At 42.1% G+C, this 20,314-nt stretch overlaps 4 protein-coding genes across 4 annotated transcripts; 1 reads left to right on the top strand and 3 right to left on the bottom strand.

The window, feature by feature from the left end:
• Positions 1-4,417: 4,417 nt before the first annotated feature.
• I206_106721 (uncharacterized protein) lies at positions 4,418-5,874 on the top strand (the record flags this gene model as incomplete). The annotated part of the gene is made up of 2 exons (XM_019159084.1): positions 4,418-4,657; positions 4,717-5,874. 2 exons carry the CDS (start codon positions 4,418-4,420, stop codon positions 5,872-5,874), a joined length of 1,398 nt encoding a protein of 465 aa, XP_019007756.1.
• A 1,416-nt stretch (positions 5,875-7,290) lies between these two features.
• I206_106722 (uncharacterized protein) lies at positions 7,291-10,462 on the bottom strand (the record flags this gene model as incomplete). Its single annotated transcript, XM_019159083.1, has 9 exons — positions 7,291-7,604; positions 7,670-8,802; positions 8,860-9,012; positions 9,083-9,385; positions 9,444-9,583; positions 9,645-9,706; positions 9,767-9,884; positions 9,946-10,010; positions 10,156-10,462. The coding sequence occupies 9 exons, from the start codon at positions 10,460-10,462 to the stop codon at positions 7,291-7,293; spliced, it is 2,595 nt and encodes an 864-aa protein (XP_019007755.1).
• A 1,708-nt stretch (positions 10,463-12,170) lies between these two features.
• On the bottom strand, positions 12,171-13,010 carry I206_106723 (uncharacterized protein; the record flags this gene model as incomplete). Its single annotated transcript, XM_019159082.1, has 2 exons — positions 12,171-12,725; positions 12,804-13,010. The coding sequence occupies 2 exons, from the start codon at positions 13,008-13,010 to the stop codon at positions 12,171-12,173; spliced, it is 762 nt and encodes a 253-aa protein (XP_019007754.1).
• Positions 13,011-13,581: 571 nt separating this feature from the next.
• Positions 13,582-20,007, bottom strand: I206_106724 (uncharacterized protein; the record flags this gene model as incomplete). Its single annotated transcript, XM_019159081.1, has 27 exons — positions 13,582-14,305; positions 14,364-14,506; positions 14,574-14,718; positions 14,777-14,883; positions 14,951-15,131; positions 15,202-15,290; positions 15,346-15,424; positions 15,495-15,733; positions 15,813-15,864; positions 15,914-16,018; positions 16,080-16,195; positions 16,270-16,401; positions 16,477-16,656; positions 16,731-16,851; positions 16,917-17,059; positions 17,119-17,241; positions 17,316-17,455; positions 17,521-17,608; positions 17,670-17,752; positions 17,813-17,933; positions 18,018-18,184; positions 18,272-18,588; positions 18,653-18,784; positions 18,889-19,510; positions 19,600-19,726; positions 19,792-19,860; positions 19,930-20,007. The coding sequence occupies 27 exons, from the start codon at positions 20,005-20,007 to the stop codon at positions 13,582-13,584; spliced, it is 4,623 nt and encodes a 1,540-aa protein (XP_019007753.1).
• Between the last annotated feature and the right edge of the window lie 307 nt (positions 20,008-20,314).

The raw sequence follows: 20,314 nt of genomic DNA on the forward strand, positions 1-20,314 counted from the left end.
GTAGCGCTTTTCTCATACCGATGACAATTCTATTCTTCGCCGAAGAACCCGTCTTTCCCTTCCCAATTAGGCCTGTGCATAGTACTAGTCACTCATAGCATCATTTCAGAACGATCGTATATAAACATATCAAAAGAAGTTTTCTTAAGTGACATCCCTTTTCACAACGCTGGGTATTTACAATATACCACCATAGATGATAATCAAGTCATCGATGTTACACCATCTTGACTTTTCAAATATCGGGATTGATGCCTAAAATCAACATTGATGATCATCGGCTACAGCTTAAGATTCACCATCAATCAAAATCAATCAATCCATCAAAAGTGTCACATTTCCACGAAAATTGATCAGCGTACAATAAATATAATTGTACGACCTTTCAGAGACATCCTCGATACTAGTGTACGTCAATCATCTATCACGTAACCTCCTTTAGGTTCAGTCGCGCTCAAACAGTGAAGAAGTACCTTTGGCCTCGTTGTCGGTTAGAAAACGGAAATTTCGAAAAAAAAAAAAGAAAACAACACTTCACTATCTGATCCGTGTATAATTAAAACCCCTTCACCTTATGCTCAGCAATTCTGGTCGGTAACTCCTATATTTTATTTCTTGATTTCTTGATATCGAGACCCCTCTTTTACGACAACTTCTCATCTCAAAAGTTCAGAGCATCCCAGCTGGTCAGTCCAATAAAAAAGATCGATATCTATCCCGTGAGTAAAATTCATTGTCCCTCTTGTATGAATACACACACAGAGCCCCTTGTTCTCAATTATTGGTCTGTGTGTCATATCATTCCCTCTTTCACTCCGTACTTCTATGCATATATATACATCTGAATACACAGCTGATGCATTTGCTCTCACACAGAATATCGATCAATATCACAGCCACCCCCTATCACACCGAGTGAGTGTGGATGTTTATCTCTCCTACACATACCTCTATATCAATTATACAGAATGACTTGCTTCCCTCTCATATGGGCAGCTGTGCATACTTCCTAAGATAATGAGATTGATCGAGTGCTGATACACATACAAACTTCTTTTTCTGCTTATCACTCGAAATAACAACTCTTCACAAACCAATAAAAATCTCCTTAAACCGAACACCATGATTTCACCTTTTCTCCCTTTGCTCCACCACATGCCTTACCGATATCCTGCAAAATGGTCGATCGACTACTTCTCGGCGTAGACGCACGACCTACCGAGCGGAAGTACGAAGTCAAGCGTTTCACCATCGAAACGATACAAACTTCTGGTTCGAACAAAGTCGTGTTTCGGAGGTATAGCAGGAGGTGTGAAACTTATTGTAAGTATATATACACTTCTCTTACTCCATATCACGTCGTCTACATGGTCAATCTCATCCTTTGCTTGAACCTGAAAAAAACGTTTGACTTCAAACCCCTTATTTCTGCTTTAATTCATCGCCTCATCAATCTCTTCACCGTTATCTGGAGTAAAATCAGATTAAATTATTCTTATATATCTGTAACACCTTCATTGAACGTAACTTATTGTTCTTTCCCCATCTCATCATATTTTAATTCCTATCATCGCTTGGACCTATTATTCCAACGAATTGACGCCATTCAGCATTACATTTGCTAACCAAATTAGACCTCAAGCCTCAACACCTTGACCTCCGCGGGAAACATACAAACTTCCGCTAATCTTCTACCGAGTAAGCCATATCACTATCTAATCAAAAGTCTCACGCCTAAAAGTACGCTTAACTGAGACATCTTGTTACATGAGTAGGACCTAACAATCTCCGTTGCTCCGGTTTCTAGACTCAGCCTGTAAGTACAGTCTCTCAATTAAGCGAATGATATGGTCTGTTACATATCTTCTTCTCCTTCAACACTATCTTCTTTGGCCCCAGTCTCACATCTTGGCTTGGGATCTGTACCTTTTTCCTACGGCAGAAGATCGCCTATACGAGATGATTTTGGGTTTGAATTATCATCACAAAGCTACCAATCTAATTAAACCGTTTATATCGGAATTCAAAGTTAGACTTTGTTTAGCGTACTGCGCGAATGACTATCTTTCCCACCATATATCGCGTCTATTTTTCCGTTTTTATTCGCCGTCCTTTTAACTTACATCATACACCTTATTCCGACGCCGATCTTTCGTCAATCCAAAATATGCCGTAATTTCGATCTGCGCTCTAGTTCCCCTCTATCATCATTTTCTCGCCAGTCGCTTCCTGCTCATCCCCTTCCCAGAATGTGTGTTGAGGTCGGAACGCGGTGTGGACGATCTTCCGTTATGGCACCAATAGCTGCGACGGGATCCACTCTTTTCGCTATCGCGGCATGCGGGAAGCTAAGCTTTCCATATGTTGGCGGTTGAGAAATTATCATTTTGGCTCTATCAGATCTGGAATCAGACCTTCACGGAGGCGTTGCAACAATTGAAGCGCCATTCACCAACCAAGAGACACGAGTCATAGTTTCGGATCGCGGCGGATCACTTTATCTCCCCTTCCTTCTTCAATTTTAAACAATCTAAAACGCTTTAAAGGTTGTCCGTCTGTCCGAGCTTATAGTTATTTTAATCAACTCGGAGTCGGAACCAGAGTCTGTGCGGTATGGAGCTAACCTTGTATTGTCATTCCGCACTTTCCGTAGATTCACAAGAACGCCATCAAAACCCAGCGGGTCTTGAGTCTGGATTCCCCGCATTACGTCTTCTTGGATCCCATCCCGGTCCATCCGAGAATACGATCGATTCCAGGGTGAGTTAAAGTTTCTGATTCTACACCTATTGGAACGCTGGGTTGTATCTCTCCGAACCATAACCACCTTTGGGGCTTCATTTTTCATTTCTCAATGGTTCATGGTATGATATAATCATTATCAGGGTTAAAATTTCTTGACCGTACTTCCCGGGTTCTTAAAAGGTTCCTTATGATTAGGTTATGTCACTTTGGATAATCGTTGCGGAACTTTTCATACTTATAAACTTATGGGCGCGTATGTGCCAAAAAGGCTAAGATGATAAACCATTTGTAACGCCGAAGCGTGACATACTACAGAAATTCCTCTGATATCTATTTAATTTTCCTATTTACCCCTAATTTTGCCTTTAACTGTATTTCTCACTTATTAATTCTCCCCTTAGAATTTTGACGTTATTTTTTGGTGCTTTTGAGTTCGTTTGGACTGTGATGAGTTTTATCAGGATTGTCAGGGACGAGAACGTAAACCTGACAGGTGAAGCCAGTAATCATGGTGATTCACAAAATCGCACCAAAGCAAGGAGATTGAAGATGTTAGTTTGATTTTCTACGGCTTATTTTCTTTATGGTAGAGGTTTATGGGACGTGACGTGACATGTTATCCTAACACTTCCTAATGCTTATCGAAATTCTCCTTGCTTAACTTTTGGTGGATTCGTTGGTCATCACCCTTGAACACCTCTTTAGCCTTTGGCGTTGCACGCTGCTTTATCCTATCCGATCAGACAGACTTCACACTTCACACAATTCACGATCACGCTCTTCTTAGTCTAACTTCGTATAGATGGGAACTTTAGAACTCAATCAATGGAATACCTTGATTAATTGGAGTTACTCTTAAAGCTTACTGCTTTTATAATCTACCCGCCCCACCTCTTGCTTTTATTGAATTTGAATTGATTGTAGCTTCTATTGAACACTCTTATCAAACTTCGTCATTGATGACCTCGAGGTAGCTCTCATTACCTGTCTCTTCTTCTCCTCCCACAAGAAACGGCATTTAGACGGTGTCTCGGATCGCCCTTGTAGCAGAAACAACGTTCTTTCTCTCTTTTACTTCTTTGCTTTGTTCACCCGTCTCTTACTATTGTCTTGGTTGGAACGCTCAACTTACGATCACTTGACTTCATTGCATCTGCGCTCAATCTCATCAACTGCAAATTGACCAACCAAATAACCTGCCTTCTCAACAACCATCATCAATTGGAAATTCAATTGGATCAACTGTCTCAAATACGCCTTGCATCAAATTAATTCAATTGAACTTCTGGTTCGCACTGCCTGGTCAATCGTCATCATTATTATCATTATCATATCCATATCGGTCTCATCATTACAAAACCGCCTGGCCAACCACCTCCTCTCTCTTGGTCCTCTTTCGGCCCTCATTGAAATCACATCAAAATAACTTTCAATTCTACACGGCCTAACCTTATCCAACCAACATATAAATTGTCCATCGCTTCCCCTGACGATCTCTTTTTCCCCAACTCGTCTCACTTACGTTCTCCCGACACACCAATTTCACCGAGCAGGTCTCACCTTACCGTTCCTATTCCAAGGCTTCAATATCATTATACTCTGATTCCCAATTGTCTGAAACATCTCAATACACTTAGTCTTCTACTTCTTAAATTTTCCATCATCATACAAAATGCCTCCTACAGCAGCCGTTAAATCCGCTCGTTCTTCCATATACGGTTGGACCAAGAAGCGATCTGTATCACCATCATCATCCCAACAATCCACTTCCTCATCGAAACCCAAGATGGCTCAACAACCTCAACATCATTACTCTCAACCTGCTGCACCAACACCTAGAAGGCCAGAGGAAAGCCCGTACTTTGAGGAGGATTACAGTGACGAGATCGTTGCCTATATGCACTCAATGGATGTAAGTTATACCATCGCTGCCTGTAATATCAAAGAAGATGTATCTGACCTATCAAACAGAATGCTACACTTGCCTCCGCCGAACTCATGGACATGCAACCAGAATTACAATGGTTCATGCGACCTTATCTCATTGATTTTCTCATTGAAGTTCACCAACAATTCCGTCTCCGTCCCGAAGTCCTTTACCTCGCTATGAACATCGTTGACCGATATGTGTCTAAACGAGTAGTATACAAGAAGCACTATCAATTAGTTGGATGTGCCGCTCTCTGGATAGCTGCCAAGTTCGAAGATGGAAAGGATAAGGTACCATTAGTCAGAGAATTAGCGGAGATGTGTTGCAAAGCCTACGACGAAAGTGCTTTCATTCAAATGGAAGGTCACGTTCTCTCCACCATCGGCTGGACTATCGGTCATCCTTCTGCTGAAGCTTGGTTGAGAATCAAAACCACTGGTCACAGCTACGAAGATCCCAAAGTTCAGAACATGGCTAGATTCCTTATGGAGATAACACTCTTCCACCGAGAATTTGTTGGTATACAATCTTCCCTCGTCGCCTCTGGTGCTCTTATGCTTGCTCGATTCATCTGCGGTAAAGCAAGAAAACCAGTAGCTCGACATGAAAATGTTGCTGTAAGAATTGCCCTTGCCATCGACAAACACTTTGCTGAGAAACTTGAAAACGTTTCCGAGATTGTTATTCGAAAATATGCCCCAACATATTACGGACGATGTTCGACAATCTGCAGAGAATGGTACCTTTCCGGACGAAGATTTGTTTACAACCCAGAAGCACCTGCTACCCCTATCTCAACCAACCTTCCTACACCTGGACTCGCACCTTCAGGATCCGGCGGATGGCCATCCAAGCGAGGATCATGGGCTACAGGATCACCAAGCGGTTCTATCTCTTGTGCATCTTCCGAAGCAGGTGATGATGCTCCTCTTACACCTATCACACCAGTGCACTCTCACGTCATGGATCCCTTCTCAGTTGCATCGAAAGAAAACATCGCTCCAGCAGTATACGGTTCAAATCCATCAGCAAGCATATCGAAAGATTCAGTCTCAAGTGTATCTGTTAACGTAACAACATCAAAACCATTACCACAAGCACCAGTGTATTCACACGCACAACGACCACCTCTTCATGCTTTACCAGCTGTTGGAGAACTCTCATTACCGAACAGGTCAATGAGAAGATTGAGCAATTAAGCGAAACTACTATAGATACTACTTAACGATGACAACAACGAATTTCTCCACAGCATATCAATCTCCGGCATATATACACCTAGTCAATCATATCATTTGCATTATATACACCATCACACCAATATCAACAACTTTAGCATTTTATACACCAACACCCAATATCATATATCATATATATTAGAGAACCCCCAAAAAGTAAATCTCGAGATGATTTTCATGACCACCTCTGAGCTTGACAGACATACTAGATATACATATATATTCAGATAGAATCAATTTATACATTTATATAGTCTATAGTCATATCAATACATTTAACGATCATATCATGTTCTATGCTCAATGTATATTTACTTGAACCAATGACACCTTGTGCAGTACACGCATAAGCATAAGCAGTTTGCACATAAAATAGATTAAAAAGATATTTTCTTGTCCGCGGGTGATAGACTGACTAGCTTGAGTGGCATCTTCAGGAAAAACAGTCGCGTAGTATTTCCACTACCGAGCGGGATCTTTATCGACTTTCGCAGAAATTTATTCCGAAATTACGATATTGATAAAGGGTAAAATCTTCATAAGAACAAACGGAATTTGTTCTCATCCCTTTCTTTTTTATTTTACCCTCGTAACGGGCGTTCTTATTTAACGTACTTATATTAAAAAAGTAACACTTTTGAATGTGATTTTACACTTTATAGATTTTTATAAACCATGCGGGTCATTCGATCGATACGTACTCAATGTTCAATCTTAACCGTCGGGAACTTAAGAACGTGCATTATATGAATGATCAAGATCTCCGAAGGAATGTTCGATATCGTGCGAATTTGATGAGATAGATGGGAATTAAATATTGCAATTATTGTATCGCCCTTCGGAGAAAGATCAAGCGAGATTATACAATTTATATTACTCGGTCAATATGGGATGTCGATTCCATTCTAGTAGTATTTTAGATCACAGCTTGGAATATAGTGCGCTTCTTTCTTAGGTACAGCCATGAATAATTTTGATGCCTTTGAAAATCGCGATCAACGTTTTCGCGAAATCACGATAAATACCTTCAAAAGCGTGACGAACCTCTGTTTCACTTTTCTCTTCCTTACGAATTTTAGCGCGAAATCTTCAAAATATCATGCATAGTTCACTTGGCACGATTTGTTTCGCACATCAACACTTCTCAGTACATATATTCTCGGCCAGACTAGCTTGAGTGATTTTCTCCTTGCCTTTGAGCAAATTCAGTCATGCCAGTAAGAAAGAAGCATTATTATCGTATATGCATTAAATCTATAAATCGTAATTATGAAGCTAAAAGAAAAACGTATCCTCTATATTCCAAAGTCCATTTCTACCGTTATGTCTTGATGTCCATTTTTTTCTATCATTTTCTTCAATCCGGCTACTCTACTCTTAATGAATATTGACCGGTTGATAATTTTGATTCCTTGGCCAAGCTGATGCAGCTCCTTGAGGTGTAGGATATTGGTTTCCTCCACCACCATGCCCATCATCAGAATGATCATCTCTATAAGGTGTAGATGAACCGCTTAATCCATAATTCGATCCTGAACGCATTGGCATTCTGGATGCTAAATCTGCTGTAGCCATCGTATCTACTGAATGTGTTCTTGAATGAGCAAAAGGTGCTGAACTATGATTATCAAATGCTGCCATAGGATAAGCTTGAGCTTGCTCATCAGGAAGTGCATATCCTTCTTTGTATGCTAAAATATCAGAAAACTTCAGCTGATCTTTCTCTGGAGGACAATTTGAAAGATATGATACTCACCACCACCTGCAGCAGTTGCATTATCCCAACCACCTTGAGCATTTCGTTGATCATACCAACCTTTCTCACCGGCAGCGGCCTGACCATTCTTCTTCTTTCTAAGACAGAAGAAAAGAATTAAAGCAGCAAGAACAGCAGCAGCTCCAACACCTGCACCAATTCCAATACCAATCTTAGCAGCGTTTGATAAGCTAGAAGATGAAGAATTGGCAGAATCTTTATTGGCATTTGTGACAGCGGTATCTGTAGCATCACCAGCTGAAGCGGTTGTAGCAGGTTCATCAGCTGCTGTAGTTGTCGTGTTTTGTACGATTTGTTTCCAGTGTTTCTTCTTGATTATATCGGCACCTTTTTCAGCGATACCATAAGTTACAGCCATGGTGTGTGCGGAAATGTGTAACGGAGCAATAGAAGTATCGATAACTCTAAGATTGGCGGTACCGTAAACTGTCAAGGTGGTATCGACTACACCTCCAGAATCTTTAGGCAACATAGAACAAGTTCCCATTGGATGATATTCTGTTCCGCAATTTGTCTTGGTGTAATTACCCAAAGCGTCACCAGTGACTGTTGGGCCAGGGTATACTTCATTTATCATGACTTCACTAAGAGGTGAAGCAGCAGCTAGTCTTCTAGCGAATTGAGATCCGTAATTCATAATATCGATATCGTATCCTACACCAAAGTAATCCGGGTTGATAGCTGGTGCAGTGAAAGCATCTTTGGAGGTGATTAAGATTTTTCCTCTAGACCAAGGATGTTGAAGAGCAACCTGAATACCCATTTCATTTCCACCGTGACCTAACATTGTCAAAATGATTTCCAATTGACCGACATCAGATGTCATCCATTGTTGTTGAATATCGTATTGAGCCTTCAAACCGGTGACTACGTTATCTGGAAGGTCTAACCAAGATTGCACGTTTGACACAACAGTGGACATGTCGGAAGCGATTGTGGAGGCATAGTTGGAGGCTTCAGAGGTTGATTCCATGATATCATTCATTGATGGGTAACCAACAGCTTCGTTAACGTATGTCCATAAACCGGTTTTGGATTGGTCGTATTCTGCTTGGGCTGAAGCTTTAAGCTCAGCGGATGCACTCAGGTTGTTCCAAGTAAAGGTACCTTGGCTAAATGTTTGATAAATCAGAATTAGGACGAATTAAGGTAGGTGTGCCTGGACTTACGGAGTTGACCAGTACATGGTATATGAGACGTGATCTTGCAGGTTGTACCCAACCGGAAGGTCCAATCTTGTCGTTATACCGACAGTATCGAGAGTCTCCTTGGGACCGATCCCAGACAACTGGAGAATTTGAGGACTTCCGACCGCTCCAGTGCTAAACCGATCCAGGTGATCAGCGGTGTACTTGCACACTCAAGTTTATCGAAGAAGCGTCGATCACTTACGCAAGGATGACTTCTCTATTAGCTTGTACGGAATAGCTTTGAGCACTTGAACTAGCTTGAAATTTCAAACCACTTGCAATGATATTTCCGTTCGCGTCTGATGTACCATTAAAAATGATCTCAGTCACCTGTTGACCAGTCAAAATGAACAAATTAGATCTAGGCGGTAAAGGATCGATGTAACCAGCTTTGGAGTCCGATCGAGTTTGATTTTTGACGTTGATGGTTGAAGTCGATAACCATGCACCTCGTGAAATACCGGCAGCATTATCGATTGATTTGAAGCCCAGAGTTATCCAGGCACTGAAAGGATCATTCGCAATCAGCATAGAACGGTGATCATTTGCACGAGATCACTCACGGGATCCACTTGGCGACTTCGTCAAAGATATATTCGGTGTGACCAATTTGTATTGGACCTCCACTACCATGTAAAGATGGATCTGATTCCATCGAGAACTTGCTTTTCACGTCGGCACTTGGGGCTGTATAATTTTCAGACTGCGAGACATCACAGGTCAGCCAGTTTTCTCGTTGAAGCCAAACGGATGGATGAGCTGACCTTCTTTATGTACTTGTTGACTTCATCCCAATCCCAGGTTTCATCCGCATTAGGGTTCAGAGCTACAGCGGGCCGATGTCAACGGCGCATATCCACAGCTAGAGAAAGAACTGATAACTCACTTTCCCAAGCATCGAATTCAGGTACACTAGGTCGGCCCCAGAACATTCCGTTTATCGCTCCTGATCCTCCCAAACCTTTGCCTCTTGGCCAGTATTTCGTAGCACCTCCAGAATCGGTCTTAGAAGAATCTAGACATCAGCGACGCGCCAGACTAAGGATCCGATCATGCAAAGCTCACCTGTGCCACTGTATTATAAGCCCAATCATACGCTGAACCAGTCAACGAATTGAGGTATGAGTAACCTAAAATCATTCCGAAAATCAGCTTCCAATCACATGAGCACGACCTCATCAGAATCTCCAAACGTCACTTGACAGTGCAAATGATCGCAGATCTTTCTCTTGGTGTTTCTGCCGAAAAACGGTATTTTGACAAAAGGGCACTTACCTGGAGTGTCGATTTTCGCCTCTACATCAGAACCATCCCCACCAGCTTCTATACATAAGACGGTGACATTTGACCATTCACTTAACCTCGCCGCCAATGCTAAACCAGCTACACCACCACCAGCAATTACGAAATCGAATGATTTTCCATTGACAGTGGTTGCATCATCCGTTATTGATCGCTTGAACGTTGATCTATGAGGGTTATTGATATTGTGTGGATGTATTTCTCGTTTCGATGGGTCGAATGAAGCTGAAGCGTATGATAACAAAGGGATTAATGATATTATAGCTGTTGAAAATATCATGTTGAGCAAAAGTAAAAGTAGTCGTGCCACTATCTAAGTTTGTTGTTGAAAGTCGTAAATTGTGCGTATATCAGATGTTCGTTCAGTCGTTATTGATCTACAAGGATGGATTCATATAATTTAGCTTTATTTGCTACGATGATTGTCGCTTACTGGAAAGCTGTCTGACACGGGAGGAAAAGTTCCAAAGAACTAGCACTCACCCATATATATACTTGCAGGAAACAGAGTGCGGGGTATACAGGATCACAAGGACAAAGGCTGTGTATATCTCTATGTTGTTATCGTACTCCGGATTGGGCCAAGTTCCTCGAATAGGTGAAGATGAAACTCGCTTTTAGTTGCAAATCCTTCTTGTCTTTCTTGGCAATCTTTCCAGGTATAATCAAGTAAATTTCGGATCGGGACGGGTAGGATAGCGACGCGTCTATATCGGATTAATCTGAAACGTACACTATTGTTGACATTCCTTTGAGCTCGATTTGAGCACTTGCTAATTGATTTCAAGATGAAAGGAATAGGTATTGAGATGATCCCAATGACTGTCGAGTTGAAGCAGGGGCTAACAGATGAAAGCATCAAATACAGTCAAATTAAGTGGTTCCACCATATAGTCAATATCTTGTCAAAACTTCGGCTCAACAACATTATAAACATTTTTGCTTGGTCCCCTCTACATCGTTCCTCTCCGTTGCTTGTGTTTTGCTTGGAAACCCTTAATCTCATCGTGTATATCCGGAATTGTCCTTGGTATTCATATGCGACACCGCGTCTTACGCCATGAACGATGAGAATGTTATCAAAGCTGTGCATGAGATCAAGGGTATTTGAAGCATATACCCTTATCAAAAGAGGTTGAGAACCATCATAGGTTTGGTTATTACGCTTGTAAAGGAAGTAAAGTTCCGATAGGAACATCAACAAACTCACACGCTAGCCTAGCCAAAAGCCTTGCATTCTGTTCTTCACTTTTCGCTCGTGCCAAGACAGTTACCCTGGTGAGTGATATTTATTAAAGCTGAAAGAGAGGAACATTTCGGAAAACAATCAAGAAATCAAAACAAACCCTTCGAAAACCCTGAATAATATCCGGAACGCTGGCATTTGTAGCCGAGCCGCTATCATTCACTCGTTTTCTTGTCCTTTCGATCAAGACGCAAATGAGGTAAGCCAAGGATAAGACCTTTTGTCGTCGAGCTCATGTCAGGACACCAACATCTCGCATGACCTATGCAATCTATTTTCAGAATACATTGTCCCAAATGGGCGACATCAGCATAACGAGGTAAACAAAATATATATAAATATCGCGTATTTGGCCGCTCAACGCGCTCGGCCGTACGAAAACTAAATCCTCCCGCTCAATTTGCTGGAATTACCCGCTGATTTGCGGCGACTTTCGCTGCAAACATCTTGATATGTTGGTTGTAATATCAAGCCCACCACCAATGCGATGCAATCGATTTACCGCTGTCTGACTCGGACCATGAATGATGATGGGATGCGTGTCCTCATGCCTGATTCCCAACGAAGATAGAGAAGTCTCACATTGGAAAAGCCCGAACTCCGGCACCCCTTAATCTCGTTGACCTTACGCCTGGCGTGAGCCTCTTTCGGACAGGCATTTACATTTCGTGTACAAACGATGAATTATGAAAATTCTTACCAGCTTGAGGGAGTAATCTTGTTATGGCAGTCTATTATGACATCAGGTTGAACGTTCAGTTTCTTGGAAGTAGTAATGCTTCCCACTAAGTACATATGGTCCAGCAGGGCCTTCAACCTCAGTTCTATTCACTCCAGTGGCAAGTGTTCCATCTCTAGAAAGCGGAGATCCGATATGAGCAGAGTCTTTGTTTGACGATGCAGGCTCGCTGGAGTGCTCATGACCCGGTTCAGCACGGGTTGTTATGTCCGTGTGAGTAGCTGGAGGATACGACTGAGCAGCCTGATTGGGGACTGTGAGTTGAGAAGTGGATCCTCCTCGTTCCGGAAGGTGCGGTACTTCGTTATTAGCTAATAGCTGGCGCCAGGTCTCCAGCTTTTTGTACTTGTCTTCAAGGATTTTTGCTTGCGAAGATTGGGACTTGTATTTTCTATAGGGTGGTTTTGGGACATTGACTTTTTTCGAGTCCGGCAGTGCCTCCCAATCCTTCACATGCGTTATAAACGCATGATAACGTCTTGTTTGCTCGTCCCATGAATCGGGCGGATCTTGAGTCGCTTTTTCGTAGTGAGCTGCGATATGTCTCTCGGTGGCAAACTACAATGCAGGACATTAGCATTGACAAATGGGTGATAGACCTCGTATACATTCAGTACTGAGATGATAAGGACTAACGCAAGGTCCACATAATAAATCTTCTCTTTCAGCTGCGGTTCCCCTTTGTGTCCTACAATACTCTCCCGAACATTTGTCACTTTTGTCTTCGCAATGTTGTCTGATATTGAACCAATCTTTGTAATGTTGATCTTTTAAGCTACAATGGCAATGAACTTTCGAATGATTCGACACATGAGACATCGGAGTGCTCTCGAGCGATGACATGATGTAATACGGACGGAAAATAATCGCTTTATCTCAATCAAACTGGGTGGTGAGTTTGTAAAAGATATGATGAGACATCTAAGATACATGTCAATTGACTAATTGATACTGATTTTATATATGCTTCGCCGGCCGCCCACCTTTGCATGTTACTGCTTGGTTGTCTAACACCACTGACTTTCTGGAGATCAAAGGATCAATTTGAAGGCGAAATTCAAGGAACGACGCCTTCTGCACATAGAAAGGACCTAAGACTCCCCTTTGATTAAGGCGTATTTATGATGATGACATGTTGAAGCATACATTTCAAATTCGAGTGACATCACTCTCGAGCAAGTTATGCATGATGCGTAGCTGTACAACCTTTGTCTTCTTCATCTTCTCAGGCTACCTACACAATCGTCATTGGCAGGTCAAGTTTCAATAAGACCCCAGATCCTTGTTACTACAATCGTGGTTCTATTGCATATCCTCGTTGAAGTTGATAGAGTTCATACTCGCTCTTCCTCTTGTACTTTTCTTACAAGCAATAACAGTTACAACCTCTGTTTTTCGTTTCTCAGATCACTCCTTACGAGTCATGGTCGGCAACAGGCGGAGCCAAGGTAGGTATACCAAAACCCTTGACTTGTGATTTAGGTCTTTGTCTATCTCGTTCTTCTTCATCTCCTTCCAATTCCGAAAAACTACTGTTACTTTTTTTACTAGTATTCGTAGATTTTAAACTTGTATCAGTGTTTTGCCTTGAAATTTCAATTGGTCGACTTGGCAAATCACCATTGTTTTTTGACTTTTTGAATTGAGGTTCAAAATTGTATTGTCCTTGTTTAGCAGTTGAGGGAGTCGGTACATTAATACCATCTTCTTCATATTCCGCTTTATTAAGTAAATTCGTATTACTTATTGTTTGCCCTCTACTTCTCTTTTCTATTTTACCTTCATCAACAGCCTTGGGAGTTGGAACGAGTGGTCCAGGTGAGCTTCTTGATCTACCTCGACCTTCGTTCTCTATAACTTTCATATCCTTATCAAAATTCCTTATAATGCCACTATTTTGTTGTCGATTTCGACTTTCAGAGACTGTTGAATCCCATTTGTCTTTGTTTGTTCCAGAACGCCATGACATACTTTCCACGCCGGCAAGCTGAGTTAAAGTCTCCGGTTCCAATTTAATTTCAAATAAATCTAAAATGAACCGACGGACAGGTGCTTGATAGTGATTAGTGGACACTGAACGCAATGCACGATGAAAAAGGGTGATAGACGAGAAATATCGGGGATGTCGGTTACGTGTTCTGAGAAACGCGCTGGAAATCAGCCTAATCTCTCGAAAATGCGAAGATACGGACTGACCGTTTCAGATTATTCATAGCTCCAGCAGCCAAGACATAATTCGATAGATTAGCTATGGATGTCATGATCTCCGCTTCCAGTCCCGTCAATTTAGGTAATGGTGGGTAAGTGGGATCCAAATTAAGGCGCTCCCATGGTTCAATCTACTCAAGGATGGCATCGATGTCAAGCAAGGCAATACGGGAACACTAGCTGATAGACGTTACTCACGTTGACAAATCGCGAAATGTCATTTGGCAGACATAAACCTGTAGTTTGGCCCAAAGGCGTTCGAGTCGATATCCATCCAAGCTCCTCCATAATCTCTGCTCCCATTCTCGAAGTCGATATCAACCCAATCACAAAGAAACAGGTTCTGCCAGTCACAAGGCCATGATCAGCTAGGCAGATGAGAGAAGTGTATCGACGCTCACCCTCGAATAGTCAGAATGGGCGATTGCTCAGCGATCTCAACGATATCCTCTATGATTTCCTCATCTTCGAGGAACGGTAATCCACCTTCAGTTGATCCTATATTTCCCTGCAGTTGACATACCGATCAGCCTCTCTTCTGAAAGATTCGAAATGATACGATGAGAAAGGCTCACGAGTGCCCATAAGACGGATTTCAGATTCGTTAAGACACCTTGATCATTCGCTTCCATTCCATGTAATCTCACAATCTCCGCAAATTCTGCTACGATACCCTTTTCCTTGATAAGTCGACAACCCTCGGGCGTCTTGGTCAATTCGCCTAAGAAATGAGTCGGAGCAGGTCCTTCATATATCCTATTATCTCACATACTTAGCCTATCTTGACACCATAGTGATACCAACTGAAGACAGCGGTAAGGCTTACCAATAATCTTCCACTGCATCCATTGACCAAGGTCTAATAGTCTTCGAAACGAATGTCTCTGCTTCGATCACATACAGGAGGTTGCGTTCCTATATATATCACTTTCAGATATAAATCGTACAAGCGTGGTAAAGTGTAACTCACAACAAGCCAACTCTCGAGTTCTCGATCGATGTACTGAGCTTGATGCAAATATCGATACCCCACGCTAGTCGATACGAATCTGTACCATTTAAGAGGACTGTAAGCGTGATGATCACGCTAGAAAAGATACATGTCGAAAATAAGCTCACCGCATGAAAAGGGGATGTCCGATATCGCCAAGATGCTCAAGCGTTGGTCTTAGCTGGACTACCTTTTCCAAGTTGTTTGAATCTGTGCAGACTTCTTCGAGATACATGACCGCTATATCGCAAACTTCCATCGATGTATCGTACAATTGGGTAATCATGAGCTGAAGGCCCCAGTCCAAGAGGTTTGGCTGCTCTTGTATCAATCGACCGAGGTGATGTGTAGCGAAAAGTCTCGTTTCCTGATGGATCCGATTCGAGTTTGAGCGTTTTACCCAGTAAAGCGCTCCTCACAGCTCATATGTGAGATCAACGACTTACCATATAGCTTGAGGTCAATGCCTTGGCCAAGACAATCCGAGGGTGCGCATCACTGTCGAGGCTGTAAGCTTCCACAACGCGGTATTGCAAAGGAGACCTACAGTGTGTAGTCGAAACATTCTATGATTATCCTGATTATATCATCCCGACTTCGTTGTTCGCTCAAGTGATAGAAACATGTGAAATATTTGAATTTCTCCAATAATCTATGGTCGAAAGATTAGTTGGGGAGAAGCTGAATGTTTTGATCGAAGCAAGAGTTCTCACTTCATACCCTCGCGATGTTTACTGAGAGTCCCAATCATTTCGAAATATCCGTATGTAAGGCTGTTTTCTAGGCGGTCTCGAGCGAAGATAGGCTGCGCGGTAGGTTGCCCAACATACTGCCAACCAATATTAGCACAAATGCAATACTCTCATTGTGATACTACCAGTTAGGGAAAGTAATGATACTCACCTGGTCAAGCTCAATGAAACAGTCTAATATTTGCTTAAGCAGTTTGTCTTCGGTAATATATTTGATTCCTTCCGGACTACTTAGCATGGTAGTCATTAATGAACAGCCCAATTTGACCCATTTATGATTCGGCTATTCCAGATTATCAGTTGGGTGATTAGCCAGACACAGCTGACTGTAACTGGACAGATATAAGTGGTGACCTACTCTTGTCCGTTTGATATCCCCAAATCTGTAATTGTACGGATGGAAGAATGAAAATAATCTTCTGACGAATTTGGTCGCCTTTATAGCTTCATCCATTCGTTTCGGATTGAGCAACGGCCCTTCTATCAAATCAACAATGATTTCAAAGTTCCATTTCGTATGGTCGCGATGAAGTAAAAGCTATTGACCCCTTGTGTCAGCCTGGGTCTGATATGACTAAGAGACATCATCAGTATCGTAGCAATCAGACATACTCCAGAATCCACAATCATCTGCTGGAATTGCCTATCCTCAACTTGCAAGCCCAGTCTAAGTTTGACAGACTGTACTTGTCGTTGACCTCTTTCTAGCGGATCTTGTTGAGAACTCAGAGTACTACTTAGAGAGCATCGGGAATAAGCTGAATTACCAAACAGATCTAGTATCTTGGTCCGGCCTACCTGTTTTTATCCCTAGTAGCCTTCTTTCCAGCTTTACTCTGATTTCTATTCAAGCTATCGATTGAGGACAATGCCGAAAGTGCGGCCATACGATCGGCGGGATTTTTGAAATCGGTGGCTTCGGAGAATAATTGGGGAAGTGACTAATCAAGAAACAGTTCAGCTGACATGATATATCACATTGCTGCTAATACTGACTCACCTGTAGTTGCGCTGCGAGTCGAAGAGGTAGGACCCTATTTGCCATCTGCAGTATTTCGCCTAATAGTAACGTCGCTTTACGGTTGAGAGTACCATTTTCCTCTTCAATGACTGCTATCAAAGCCTTAATGCGTGGATGGGTCGTCAGTCAAGCCTCATCAACATCAACAGGAGTTCGTATCAGCAAGACCGACTCACCTCCAATAGACCTGCTTCAAGAAAGACGGTCAATAGCAAAGCCACGAAATGATCAACCAAAGTCAGACCTTGCGCATCTTCCTCTTCATTACCGTCGTCAACCAGCTGTTGGGCTGTAGCTTCTTGCGTCCGAGTATAGACTACGGAGCGGTTTGAGTAGTCAGGCTCATGCTCGATATAAGCTACCGCACCACGTATGACATACCGGTCAATCGTTTACCATCTAGAAAAGCATTCGTCCAGGTTGGCGACTTTATACGTAATGAAACGAAAAGCAGATCTAACAAAGCATTCTGCGATTTGTAATTAGCTGAAACACGCCTTTCTTGCTCAAAGGTTGACAAGCATACTCACCCTCATATCCGCGTTCGGTACATGTAGGGAACTGATCAGACTCTTGACGGCTCTGAAATCATCCATACACATGTACAACAGACCTGATAAGGGGCGCAAATTCTATAAGCGCGAGCATTGATCAAATGATCAGTTGGACTCACCTGACCAAGAAGAAAGCAGCATTCCTATATTCCTAACGGTATTCTGTAGATTCTCCAGATGTTTAGCGTGTTGTCTTGAAGGTATCTTCCCGTATGCTTCTGTAAGTCCAGCCAATACCGCCTGCAACGCGTCGCTCATGAGTCTCTCAATGCTAATTCCCATCGCGAAAACAAATTTGGATTAGAATAGAAATGGAAAGCCTACCTCAAGGTCGCCACCTACAACAAGCATTTCTCTTGTACTTGGTTGATTGACCAGATAAAGCAATAAACCCGTTATAGCTGGACCTAGCTCGGACGGACCATCCTTGAAAGCTAATAGAACCGTTCGAAAAGCGTTGGACTGGATTAGGCACCGTAGGTCCAGAACACCTATTTCGTATTGAACAATCAGTCTCGCAATACCCAAATGTCTAGTCCTGTGGTCTGGTGCTGCCAGCAAGAAGTAGGGATACATACCTATCTCCACGAGAGTTTCCATGCAAACCGTCCTTATTGGATCATCAGGGTTTTCTGCTGCACTGACGATTGCTCTGACCAGTCCATCCGTCAATGGAACTGTCTGTCTCGATAGCTTGATTATGGCACTATCGTATTCGTTTTCATTCGTGAATCTGGAACGACCTGAATGAGATTTTGTTCTTTGTTGGGATCTGGAGATTACTGGAGATGAAGACGGACGCGTGGGTGGTGATGGCGGGAGAATGATGACTGCGCGCAATAACCTGAGGGCTTGTTCTCGTTCGTGAATGGCTTTCGTATCCCGAGTGAACGTTCTATAGTATCAGAGCACTACCATTGAGTTCAAGCCTCCCATTCTGAATAAGGAAAATCACCTACCGTATGATCAACCATTCTGTACCGGCATGGATCATTTTGGCCCAACTTTCTCTAGTCAATATATACCGTAATGATCTATAACCAGCCGATCGTTGGCGAGATGTAGCTGAATCGCCCAAAAATGGGATGATTCTACAAGGCTCTCGTCCTTAGTCAGCTTTGTCTTTCTTTGCGGTTCAGATAAGTGTAGCTAAGCTACCTTCAAAGACGAGAACAGCGAGAGAGGATAGACGTACGATTGGATCATCTCCTGTGGGTTCAAGACACCTTTCAACCCTTCAGTGCCCTTGAGCGTTTCACTCAACTTCAGCATTAAATCATAAGCTTCGTCACTATCCTTCTCTTTCTCCTTTCCCTTTCCTCTATTTCTCGATATTTCTTTCAATCGATACATATGCCTACTTGCAATTTCCAACATAACGTCCAGATTCTCACTAGCAGATGAATTAAGTAAATCGCTAGGTGAACGAGGCATATTTTGTCCATTACTAAATTGTGATTGCATTTGATTAGTATAGTCTGATGTTGAGGATAAAGAGAAAGCATCTTGACCTGCAGATCTCGATCTAGGTCTTTTAGTTACACCTCTTGAAGGTGTATCAATATTGTTATCATAATTACTAAAATTTTCGAAAAAATCTCTATCTCTATCCTTTTCAGGAGTCAAATTAGAATGATAACGATGTGGTTTAGGTCTTGGTCCACCTGATCCACCCAAAAGTGATGAAGAAGATAATGAAGAAGACAATGATTGTTGATATTGACCATTACTTCCTGCTCCACCCATACCCAAAGATGAATTTGATGGATATCCATTTAAACGATGTTGTGGTCTTCGTCTTGTTCTCTGTGGGGTACCTGTTTTTAAAAAACCATCAAAACTCCTTCCAATACTCAATGATAAATTGATAGATTATCAGTTTCAGAAAAATCAGAACAGGACTTACCTTTCAATCTCTCCAATTTTGTTTCTAAAGCTTTAATCCGTTCATTGGCTGCTTCCAGTTGTGCCGTTATATTCTCTTTTACTTTCTCTTGATCACCTCCATCTGTACTACCCTTCTTTTCAATGACCTAGCAGTAGGATAATGTCAGCTTTTCATTTTACCCAGTAACAGATAGAACATTCCTTGACTCACATCTAACATTTTCTCCGCACCATATTGAACTCTCCTCTCAATTCCTAATTTCGTTTCAATACTTTCGACCTGTGATTCCATAGTAAGCCATCAATCAGAAATTATAGCGATGGCGAGCAAGAGCCTTCGACCACGTACTGATTCACCCTCATCGAGATCCTCTCCATTCTGCCCTTCAACACTTGGCCGAGCAGGTGACGGTTTAGGAAAAGACATTGTACTCTTCGTAAAATAACTTGACTTTCTACCCTTTAAGTTCGAACGATGAGAATTGTATTAGGTAATAAACTATCTCTCGCTAGCTTCTCTCGAATCTTGCAGACTCATCCATCTCTAATCCTCAGTGATTTTATCCTTACGATGACAGGTTGAAGTTATGTCGAAAGCGGAAAGAGGTCAAAGCGAATTCTAATTTTTTATGCAAGGAGCTTGAATGACCCCTTGTCCTTGATGAGATCGACAAAGCAATCAAGCACAGCAAGGAATCATCGATTACTCTACTCTTGAGCTATAACGGTATACG

Source organism: Kwoniella pini, chromosome 9, assembly GCF_000512605.2.
Source record: "Kwoniella pini CBS 10737 chromosome 9, complete sequence".
Lineage (NCBI taxonomy): Eukaryota > Fungi > Basidiomycota > Tremellomycetes > Tremellales > Cryptococcaceae > Kwoniella > Kwoniella pini.